Below are 12468 nucleotides of genomic sequence, written 5' to 3'. Positions count from 1 at the left end.
ATCACACTCGATTTACAGGGTCAGGCTTGATTTTATTACTAAACAAACAAAATAACTATGCTGGGTGCACCAAGAAGCACCCACTCACACTCGTGTGGAACCGGGGAGGGGTTGCCGGGATCAGGCGGGTCTGGCGTCCTTCCCTCCGGCTGATCAGGCTGAAGGTCGCTCCGTGTCGGTCGTCGTGGGGTACGTTTCATTCCGTCGGGCGCGCAAAGACCCCGAAGTTCACAGCGCGATGATTTTTATACTCTCTGTGATGCAGGGCGGTCTAATTACATGCGGCGCTTTCTCATTTGCCTGGGGCGGTGACCGTCACATTATTGACAAGCCCACGAGAGACCCCCGTGCGGAAAATTCCAGCCGCATGCTGCTTCCACGCTGCAGCCCCAGAACCTCCCATCCACCCAGCACCTGCCACACAAACACTAAACACGTGCGAACATGGCCACCCATAGCACTCAGCAAGTGCAAAATAATTACAACAACTAGAAGTAGTCTGAGAAGAAGATCTGACCCTAGGAGTTCAGGTCACACCAGACCCAAATATGTTCTTGGACAATTGTATGGGACAACCTTTGCCTCCATGGTATTTCATCTTACTGCATCTTCACACATCATTTATTTATCTTTTATCTAACTAACCTCCTTAAAAGAAAGCTAGATTTGGCACCTTGTTTTCACAAATGAGATTTCTTCATGATGTTTGTTCAAAAACTTGTCTTTGGCAAATGATTTGGTGTCCATATATCTTATACACTCCCTATAACTTCTAATTGGTAACTTCAGGAAAAAGTAATCAAATGGTCTACAAGTAAGGTCTGCGGTAAGTGCTGTTACTGAGTAATTTATATGAAATGATATATTATACTGATAGATTTGGCTCATTACATTGAGTCACTGCTAATTAAAATAGTAACTACAAGAGCTAGACACACAGGCTTATAAACTAGAGGGTCCTTGTCCTTCTAAATTATTTTCTTTAGTGTGAAGTTGGGCTTCAAAATTCTGTTGAACAGCTCTCTGGAGTGGTAATATCTGAATTATGTCCCCATATCTATGCATAAAACTGAAGAGATTTCTATCCATGTAATTATAATTCCCAATAGTTTATAGTCCTTTTTTAAGTAAATATATTTTTTTTCATGGATCACCTCTTTTGCTATACAATCATAACATCTCTTTGGGAATACAACAATCGTTTACATGGCACAATAATGTAACAAGGCTAATTAAGATATTTTTAGTTGCACTGATTGATTAGTATTAATCAATATTAAACAAGAGGAGCCAGCACTATATGATCAGAGCTTGGGATTATGTGTAATAAATGTCATCCAGCTGACACAAACACAGGAGAAAAGCATCAGTCCCAGGTCATTATGGTTTAAGTTCTTTGCCGTGGTATCATGCTTTATTGCTTTCCTTGATATCCCACAGTCTTGTATGGTCTTGATATGCCTGAGTCCCTGCTACAGAGAAAGAAGAATGTACTGATGTCTTCTGACAGTGTCTTTAGCAATACTATACAATGATATAGTGAGTTATCTCATTTAAAGATGTTGTTGGGTTTTTTTGATCGGGTACCCCCTCCACCATCTATTGTACTTTTACGGGGGCTGGGGTAGAGATTTATGGAGAAATGAACCACTTTGTTATACTTTGTCTTATGGGAGTTTTCATAACAAGTAACCACAAGGAAAAATAATTAAGAAGGGCTTTAAAGCACAGCAGAAGCTTCTTGCAAAGTCTTAAGATAATACAGAATCTGTTCACTGAGACAGTGTCTTCTAAGCATTGTGTGGTGGGTGCAATGTGGTACCTGGGGAAGAAATACTTCACTGGAGGGTCCAAAAGACATGAAGTCCTAGAGGCAGGGACCTGAACCAGTCAACTTATTCCATCATTTGAGGTGGATTATTTGGAAGGCAAAAGTGAGGGGCAGAGTTTGTGCAGAGGGTTCTCTAGCTGCATAAGATTTCCATGCTGACCAAGGGATAGCTGTTATGACCTAGAAATGGTGGAACTGAAGAAGAGAATGGACATGGCAGAGTGTTTCTTAAAGGAGAGGTTTGAATGGAGGGGGAAAATGGGTTGATAAAAAGGTTTGGGGAAGCTGTAGCACATATGAATAGTAGGACTAATGCACACATTGGAGGAGACAAAAAAAACCCCAGCATGGCAGCAAGAAAACAGACCAGATATGTGATTATAGGCTGGAAGCTGGGGAAAAATCCACGTGTCTGTGTGCAATGTAAAGGGTAACTTGATAAGCTTCAGGATGTGAAGTTTGGGGTTTTTTTCCTGAAGCTCTTCCCACACTGAGGAGAACAAAAAAAAAAAAATGTCCAGATCATCCAATGGACGATCTGGAGGATGTTGCTAGGGTAAGCAAAGGGATGTGAAATTCTCTTCACAGCAGCAACTTGGATAGGAACCAGTAAGCATTTCTGTATAGAGTAAGTGTAAAAAAAAAAAGTTCTCTCACATATATAAATGCTTTTCTTTAATAACACCAGCCTCTGTTCTGCCTGTAGGTTTAGCTGTTAGGTTTATTAAACTTATGTTTTGGTCCCCCAGTAATCTGTTGGGTTTTTTTCTGGTGAGAATGATTAGGAAGAGATGGACTTGGCATTGCCTTTCTCAAATTTCATGATCGTATTAGATCTAATGAAGACACATAGGTGCAGGGGAAGCCCTACACCCTTTGTACTTTATGCAGTATGCAGATAAAAGAGAAGTTTGGTGGCAGGAAATGCCCCCCCCCCCCGCCCGCACACAATTTAAGCCAAAGAGAAAATCTTCTGGTTCTATTATATGTTTAGTCTGGAGCTTAGATTCTTTACTGGTGGCAGTCTAAAGTATCGTAACACAACAGAGGACAACTAAACACTGTATATACTCAGTTTATTGATTTTTTTTTATTCCATACTTTTTCATAAATAAACTTTCTTCTGAATCTCCTTCTGAAGCTTGAATTTTAAAAAAGAACACAATACGCAAAAAAATAAAAAATGTTTGCAAAAAAATGTTTGGTTATGAATTTAATGTTAAATTTAAGTGATGGTCTGATTTAAAATGCAAGCTTTAAGCCTTGTAAAATTGAACAAGACCAATGAATAATAATGTAGGATGAGCAAGAATTACCTAGTTTAAAACATCTTCATTATTAAAAATGTTATCGTTGCCTCAAGAACTGAAGAACAAACAATAAAAATAGAAGCAACAGCCACTAAGCAGAAAGTAACACTGCAGTGTTTGCCTGTGGGAGAGTCCTTTATTCCTGATATAGGAATTTATAGATGTGGGGGATCAACTGAAGCTAAAAGGAGGTAAATTATCCATGGAAGGATTACTACAGGTGCAAATGCTATACTGATAAATGTTTCGAAATGTTAATTCTAATAATTACAACCATGAAGAAGCAGGGTGATTGTCACATACAACATGTGGCCATGCATTTTGAAAATGTCTGATCCATGAGTAGGATTAAGTCATTCTTGGTTTGTATATAATGCATACAAGTGTTTTGTTTTGTTTTGTTTTAACATCCGTAGGCTTAATAACAGGATCTTTTCTCATTTCATATTTTGACTTATCAGGAGAAAACGAAAGAATGAGGATTATTTAGTTTGAAGACTGAGGGGGGTAATTTAATAACAGACTTCAAATATCTGAAGAGCAGTTATTAAGAAGATGGAGCTAGACTTTGCTCTGCTGGTGAAAGGGACAGGACTAGGAGTAATAGCCTCAAACTACAGCAGAAGAAATTTAGGTTGGAGATTATGAAGAACTTCCTGCTATGAGGGTGGTTTAGTTTTGGAGCAGACTACCTAGAGAGGTTGGGTAATCTTCATCTCTGGAAATTTTCAATAGCAGATTAGATGCTTGACTGGGATGGTTTAGTCAGGAACAATGTTGCTTTGAGCAGGAGGTTGGAGTAAATGACCTCCCTTCCTTTGATCCTATGATCATCTCCACAATTTGTGAGTGTGAGCTGTTTAAAAAACAGATCAAAACATGCTCTTGTTTTCAGGGAGGATGGTTTCCATTTGGGAAAACTAACAAAGTGTTGGAGGATCTGCAGCTCTGTCTAGTGTTTGCTTTTCCCCTGCTAATCATATTTCTTCCATTACCAAATTAATTGATCTAGAAATTTAATTTTCCCCAACGAAAGATTTGTCTAGCAACTCTTTTGCTTCTAAAGGCTTTTCAACGGATATTTATTATCCTGGTGCACATTTACATGCATCTAGGTAAATATGCCCCAAGCTCTAGGTTATTTTACTGGTTAGCATAAGTTGCTTAGAAAATGTGATGCTATGGGATCAAAATGATAATAGAAGTAATTTCACAACATAATTATGTCACATGTTAGGGTCAGTCAGCTGCTAAAATAATGCTTACTAAATCATTCGTTCCCTCAAGTTCTTTTTCTAAATATATTTCCACTCATTGTAGTCAACAGTAGACTAGCCCTGGTAAAATTAACTTACCTACAAGGGGAATTGTAACCCTAGATTTGTTCAAGGAATAGTATGGTAGGCTTTGGGAGAGCCGCTAGAAACATTCCCCAAACAGTTTTCTATTTACTTAACTTTTTTCTCTCCTGAAATGGGAAATGACTTCTGTTAACTAAGAACATGTACAGACATTCATTCTCCCAGGAAAAAATTCTCCTGGGAGTGATTTAACTCTGCTTGTTCCCAGGTTATTTGAAGGAAAGTCCATTCTTGACCTAGTCTTTAGTGCACAGGATTTGGTGCAAAGGTTAAGTGTTACTAAACTGCTCTGCAGTAGTGACCACAGTGCAGTTGGGTTTGACATCCATGTAGAAGGGGAGACTAGAAGAGGATCTCCTACAGTAGACTTTAACTCTGAAAAAGGACATAATACCAAAATGAGGAAGCTAGTTAAAAGGGGCCCTGAGGAGCTGAATAATTTGCAAGCAGCATGGGAACTGCTTAAGAACACCATTTGAGGCACAGAGGAAATGCACACCAGAAATAAAAAAACGGAAACCAGCCCAGAAGAAAGCCAGCATGGTTACTGGCACAACTGCAGAAGCAAATAAACAGAAAAAAGATGGCAGGCAACTTCTAATGAGGAAAATAAAAGAGTACAAACTCTGGCAAATAAAATATAAAACTGTTGTAAGATGAACTAGGAAAGAATTTTTGGGAAAGCTTGCTAGAGATATAAAAGGTAACAATAACATTTTCTTTACAGATATTAGAAGCTGCACAATGTGTTTTGATCTTTTGATTTACTTCAGGGCTCTCCAACTTCTGAGCATCCAGGGGGTGCACATCCAGGGCCACAAGCTGTAGCCCCCCTTTCTCCCAGGAGCAGGGGCAGGAATGGGGAAGCTGGAAGAAGTAGAGGAAGCCCTGAAACCCTGCAGTAGGAGGAGCAGCACTTGGGCTGGAGCCAGGCTGGACATTCATAGTTGCAGGCGGCTCCCGAGGTGCTGGTTGAACAGCCCTGATTACAGTAGTGTAACTGAGGCAGAGCAACTGGGGTAGCAGCCTTTGGCACCAACTTGAGGGCCAGAAAAATAGCAGCTGCAGCCACAGCCATACCCTGAAGTCACTGCTGCCTCCATCTATTGCAACTGCGTTGGGCACCTGGTTGACTTACGCCTGTCTAATTCCATTAATCTATCTTGTCTTCACTTCATTAGGAAAACACACTGAGTATCATTCCTGTTCTTGAAATCAATAGGGAGAAATTTGCTATTAGAAGTGTTTCATGTAACTCAATCCTCCTGAGCAAGCATATGAAATCAGTTTTGCTCTGTTTCCTCAGACAGCTCATGTCATGGAAGTCAGTAGGTCTATTTGCATGAGGCAAGCAGGGTCTAGCCACATATAAGCAACACAATGAAAAGAGGAGGCCCCATTAAAAAACTGTCTTAACAACCAAATAAAAACTTTAATTTTATTTATGGAAGACGTTTAAAGTATATTGAATTTATTTGGCCCCCGAACTCCTAGCACTGCAACAAATTCCCAGAGTTCCACTCTTTAAAGTGCTTTAAATTCCATTTATATTATTACTATTTTTCATGTTAATGTACATTTCAGTATAAACAATAGGTCTATCAACCCAAAGACATTTATATCTTTATACAATTGTTTATATTAGGCTAGATTCTGTTCCCACTGTGTCTAGCATATATCCACATTTCTCAAGTTAAGTCAATGGAGTTACTTTCATTATACCTGTGTGTGGCTAAAGCAGAGTTTGGCCTACAGTGTGTATATACAATTCCCTTTGATATTTTATGTATATATCTCACACATGTAATGAATTACCTTGGAAAGCAATACAATTTAATAAGGAATCTTACAAAGCCAACCCTTTCAATTAGCTTTGGCATAGTTCACAATTCCAAAAGAATTCATAAGTCATTTTTAACAAAATGATTGACAAGAGTAACACAGTGATCAGCAAAGGTGAACTCATATTGCATTAATATACACAGTACATCTGGAGATTCAATCCAATGAGTGTACAAGTAATTCCCTTAACAAGAAATGGCAAAGTTAAGTGACAGGGCATCCACGCAAGCCGATTACACCGTGAACATCTGACATTTTGCTGACAGAGACGGACTTGTCATTAATATTAATGTTCTTTACACAGCCAGTGAACGAGTCCTGCACAGGAAGCCATGGTGTTTTTAAATTTGCTGTAAAGATAAGGGGAAAAGGAACAAATTAATAAGGTATAAGCTATTTTGCAAAACACTGAATATTTCATATATTTAGTGGACTTACAAAGTTTTCTTTGGTAGGTCTTATTTATGAGAGACAATTGGATAGGCTAGTCCTGGTTGTCAGAATGTAAGGTGATACTAACACTCCATACTGATCTACATCACTTCCCTGTGGTAGATTACGGTGCACTTTCCCATGCTTTGCTTTTTATTTAGGTAGTGGCTGATGGCTCTGAGCCCTCCCAATTTCACCCAGGCTGAGCACCTTCTCCTCAGCTTGGGTAAATGAAAAAGGAGGAAATGTAAATATAGGCCTGAAAGTCTATAGCTACATTTCCCTTAGCCTTTTTCCTATTCCTCCCCAAACCTTCCAGGGAATCTCAGTGTAGCTGTGTTGGTCCCTTGGATTCCCTGTGTGGTGACATATGCAGCACAGAAAAGCCTACCCCAGCTGTTGGGGCAAGGGCCACAAATACTGGCACTATAGACTCTGATGCATCTTCAGAGGCTATGAAGCAGTGTGAAAATGCTCACCTCCACAAATAATGAGATCTGTGGGATTACAGAGCAGGATTTCCTACCGTGTGTGTGCATGCACACACATGCACATACATGTGTATATGCAGAGATGGAAGTTTACTCTGCGTGCACATGCGTGCATATACATGTGCATGTAGAGTGATCAAAGTTTGCTCTTCTGTCCCCAAAGGATACTCTTGTATGGAGAGGCTTATAGGGTTGGAAGGGATGAGAGGGATCATTTAGTTCAGCCCCCTGGCACAGATGTAGGATAAGCTATTTTTACAACATCTTAGATATGGTCCTTAATGTATACATGATTTTTTTTAAATAGAAACAATACAAGCAAAGAATTATTAGGTAATACTACCTGGAAGTCCTCCAAAGTAAAGTGGATGACCCATGTGTTTGGAAAGTGAGGCTGATGATCCAACAGTGTAGTTACTCTTGGTATCCACCTCTAGCTGCACAATGTTCTGTTTCTGAGTTACTGTAAAAAACTTAGTAAATCAGTAAGAATGCTCTACTCTAGTTAATCCTCAGCCAACTATGACTGAGATAGCTAGCTTTTAGTCATGCTAGCTTTTAGTCATTTTTGTCTTGCAGAAATGAGAAGTAATTTTATTTCATTACTATTCAAAAATCAAACAGACACACATAGCTGTTGTTTATGGAGATGTGTAAAAAGGTAAAAATGTGTTCTCATATATGCAGCCTTAAATTCGTGTAAAATATACTTTTATTGTTTCAAAGAGTGTCTTTAAAAGAAAAAGCAATGGAAGTCTTTGGTTCAAAAAAGGTTTGACATAAAATCTGGGTTGTAGCAGTATCTAGTATTTTCCTCTCCTTCCCTCCCCTTCCAGCCCAGTTTCAGAAGAACTGGTGAGATGACGATACAGTACCTGAAATGGAGTGCCACTCCCCGTCGCACAGTGACTGCTCAAGTGTGACCGATGTCTTGAATTCTCTAGCACCATTCTTTCCAGAGGCAGTGAGCTATTGAACAGTTAACTTTCAAGTTACAAGGAAAAAAGAAAGCAGAGGACAAAAAATATCCTACTCCAAATTCAATTTGGAGTCCAAAGACAAGATATTTTAAAAAAATTAAACGCATATAAATTCACCTCTTGCCTCTCTTTCCTGATTCCTTCCTCTACCACCCTGTAGAGCCTTGCAGATTCTTTCTGCATCTAATTTAAGGTCTTTCCTATCCATTTGTACAGCTGAAGCTTTTGGCCACTTGTTCATCAACTCAGAACTTATTTGCTGCTACATCTTTCTCTCTGGCCTTGACAAAATTCACGTGGGTACACTCATAATCCATTCAAAATGTTACTGCAAAGATCATTTTTGTGGCCTGTTGTTTTGGGACCATGTCATACCTGTTTTGGTACCCTTTAACTGCCTTCTATCTTATTAAACATAAGCTACTTGTCTTCACTTTCTAGGTCTTCCACAACTTCCACCCACCCTATACACAATTTCTCATTCATTATTGAGAGATTCATTCATTCATTTTTTATTATCTTCCTCCTCTGATCATCCTGTGATGCTAACTCCCATTCTCCTTTGTTAGATTTTCAAATAAGCATCTTTCTTCATTCCTAGCCTAGCTTTCTCCATTGCTAGCCTTCATGTTTGGGAGAAGCTCCCTGCAAACATACATAAAACCAACACATTATTCTCCTTTAAAACCCTTCTTAAAACTGCTTAGCCATAATGCTGACAAATGTTTTGACTGCTGGTATGCTGACTCCACTACCTACCAGGCTGATCTATATTGCTTCTGTTCCCTTGTACTGTTCATCTCTCTGATTGTATCAATCTTTTCTTTTATGCTTGTATCGTGCTTGGGGTTGTGACTGCCCCTTTTATTTCATTTGTACAGCTCCGACCACAGTGGAGTTTTGGTCCATAACTAATCTCCTAGACTATGGTAATACATATCACTAACACGAAAAACAACTACACATTTTTGACCAGAGGAAGGTCACTAGATGCCCAAAAGCTTGCCCAGTAGCCCTGCCAGATATACCGTGCATCCAATAAAAGATATTGCAAAAAAAACCCTTTGCCTTTCAAACATTTCCCGGACTGTCAAAACTGCCACAATTCTCCAACCCTACAACTACACACTTGTCAGTGAGTGAAGAAGACACTAAAACAGGGCAGAACTGCTGAAATTCTTGGGTGGGAGACTACAGTAAAAGCAAGTGAGAGACTGCGTAGGGAGCTGCACCAGAACAGTGCCATATAGCTGTATTCTTCCTAGCAGGCTTGTGTAGGCTAAGAGAGTGGCAGCATGTCTGCTGGTTTTGTGGCTATGGGCCAAAATCCTTGTCTCAGTTTCTAAAGTGTCATCCAGACATGGAAATACTCTGTTATTTTTATGAGGGGTATACATGAGCTTTCCATTTATCTTATAAATTTTCAGGTGCTCCTTGTCCTAAGGAGATGAGGATTCTTTAAACTATATGGAAAAGACCTGAGCAAGCCAATGTGAACACACTGGAAGCTGCTAATACTGATATAGGAGAGATTTAAGGATCCATCTCCCAAAGAATGTTTATAAACAACTGTGATATAGTTTTCCCATATGTATTTTTTAAGTCTGACATTGTACTGAGTCAGTCTAGTGTTCTTCTGCATGATGCCAGGGCAGCTGAAATGATGACAAGTCCTGTACTGACCTTTCCTGTTTCCATGTAAACAGCTAAATAGCTGTCTTGCTTGCTTCCAGAATGGAGGAGTACACCAGTTAGGCTTCTTAGACGGACATTAAATATGATCTTAAATTCCAAGTCCATCACAAAAGAGTTATCTGTGGATGGTTAAGAATAATTGCAAAACATGGTTAAAAAAAGAAAAAAAAATCTCACATCAGTAATAAAGACACTGTTTCAGGTAGTGTAATCTCTACATAGCTTACCAATTTTGATACGGCCATCTTCATTAAAGAAATAGATCCCTGTCTCCAAAGAACCATTCAGGCATGGAGGAACACCACTGTTCTGATGAGCTGTATCCATAAGCTTTCCATTCATCATAAAGTTTCTCAGGCAACCCACAAAACTGTTTTTTGGTATACTCTAAAAGGAATTTAAAAGCATACATAATAATGATAAATATTAATCATCACAGCAATTTTTTTAGTAATACATCAGTTAAACAGTTCTTCTGCATTATTTAATTGTGGAAAACACAAGTATGAACTGTATCTAAAGGCAGGAGTAAAAATGTACAAAGCCATTACATGAATGCCAGTGAATCATGAAAGAATTAAGTGTTCAAAAAACACTGTAATTGTGAAACGGTTAAAGAAAAATCTTAGCTGCAGTACTGCTATGTTGCAAGATGCATGAAAATGTGAATAGTAAAACAACAGCAGTTCAGTTTGGATCTCAGCCATCAAAAAAGTAAAAAAAAACCCATATGTTTTAGGTTATTTTAATAGCTAACATTGATAATGCACACTTGAGATTAGAATCAGATCTGACATATACAATCCCTTGTAGAATTGCCATGGTGATGAAGAAGAAGGAATCCCTCCCTTTTGTACTGAATATTACACTTTACCAGCTGGAATCAACATTTTACAGTAAAGGTGGGTTCCTAAGGATAAGATGAATTGAACTTTTGTAGGTAAAGGGAAATGAGGTTTGGCACATAGCAGTAATCAACATACTGACTAAGATGCTAGCAATTCATGTGTACCTGAAGACTGGTGCATAGTTGAGAAAAGAGTTTATAATTAAGAACTTATGGACATTATGTACAGATGGGTTTAGTTCAATGTCTGGGGAAATCTACTGAATCCTACTCATAATGAAGATCTCTCATTCTGATAGTTTATCATCTTCATTTATCATAACTTATACTTCCTTACCTGTGGTTTCAATGATGGAATCCCTCCCAGGTAGATTACTGAATTACTGCTAAAGGTGGAATCACCTGCCAGGCTTCCTTGCCGGGCATGCAGACCATCAATAACAAGGCGGCCATTCTTTCCATCCTTACTGAATACCACCTTTGCAGGAAACAGGTACAGCCCAGTTAGAAACTCAAGACAAATGACTTTCAATGGAATTTATGCTCCTAAATATTTTGGGTACCTTTTGAAAATCTCAGACATCCACTGATATGTCATATAGTCTTAAAATTAGAATACTTTTCCAAGCCAATTTGAAACAAACAAAAATATAAAGGAAGATGGTGAATCAAGTTTGTAAACAAAGGATCTTGTACGTTCACTAATCCCTTGGTGATCCAGGTTCTGATCTCCATTACTCTGGCATACAGGCAAAGTAGTTACATGGCTTTCTATATATATACACACTCACCAGCTTCAGAATAATGTGTAATGCTTCACCACATTGTCTCTTACTGGTCAAAGTGAATGGTTGCTCTTTGGGATGTTGAGCACTTGTGACCAGGGAAGTTGAGTACTGTTCATGATTCACATTTCGCACAATTAATTCTATCCCAAATGCTGTAGTACTTACAGTGTGCCACTGTCCATCATGATACTTTGCTTTGCTTTTGATTTTTATTTTCTTTCCTCCAGCACCGAATGACAAAACAAAACGTCCCTTTGAAATGTGAAGAGACATGTATGGGCTCTCAGGTTTGTCCCCCATAAAAAATATCAATCCTCCTGAAGATGCAGTCTGCACTTCTACAGAAAAATGTGACCTTGAGAGGAAAGAAAGCAATAAAGAAGATATAAAAACATTGCTTTGTTTAGCTTATGGTAGTTTCTTTCCCAAAACTCTTCAGAAATGTGCAAAAAGCCTGATTCTGCTGTCAGTTATGCCACTGCAAATCAGAAATTAGAGTCACTGGTGTAAGTGTGCATTTAAGTGTGATCAGAACCAGAGCCAAAGACAGTTCAATACTGTTATATTTATTGCAATCTCACTATTTAAAGAGTTCTATTGGAATCCTACTGGAAGAAAAACATTAAATATTTATATTAATAAAATACTTGTGTATAAAATGAGATTAAGTGTCTGAATGCTGATACGCACTCAGTAATATAGAGCATACAGAACAGACAAGGCCAATGGATATCTTAATGACACTAAGATGTGGGGGAATGTGGGCACACTAGAAGGGAGAAATAGGTTACAATCGGACCTAGACAGGTTACAGGGGTGGGTGGATGAGAACAGGATGGGTTTCAACACTGACAAGTGCAAGGTGTTGCACCTGGGGAGGAAGAACCAGCA

The 12468-nt window shown here is 38.8% G+C and overlaps 1 protein-coding gene across 1 annotated transcript in view; it reads right to left on the bottom strand.

The window, feature by feature from the left end:
* Nucleotides 1–5080: 5080 nt before the first annotated feature.
* Nucleotides 5081–12468, bottom strand: part of LAMA3 (laminin subunit alpha 3) — a 205890-nt gene continuing 198502 nt past the window's right edge. Inside the window, exons 75-81 of the mRNA XM_019541321.1 lie at nt 11743–11932; nt 11127–11267; nt 10170–10329; nt 9931–10061; nt 8143–8236; nt 7611–7730; nt 5081–6694 (exon numbers count right to left, since the gene is read on the bottom strand). Of these exons, the coding sequence (XP_019396866.1) occupies nt 6549–6694; nt 7611–7730; nt 8143–8236; nt 9931–10061; nt 10170–10329; nt 11127–11267; nt 11743–11932 (982 nt within the window). The 3' untranslated portion in view covers nt 5081–6548. The remainder of the gene's footprint in view (nt 6695–7610; nt 7731–8142; nt 8237–9930; nt 10062–10169; nt 10330–11126; nt 11268–11742; nt 11933–12468) is intronic.

Source organism: Crocodylus porosus, unplaced genomic scaffold, assembly GCF_001723895.1.
Source record: "Crocodylus porosus isolate Cpor-Errol unplaced genomic scaffold, CroPor_comp1, whole genome shotgun sequence".
In the NCBI taxonomy this organism is placed as follows: Eukaryota; Metazoa; Chordata; order Crocodylia; family Crocodylidae; genus Crocodylus; species Crocodylus porosus.
The sequence above is the reverse complement of the archived record's forward strand: the minus strand, read 5'-3'. Positions and strand labels throughout refer to the sequence as shown.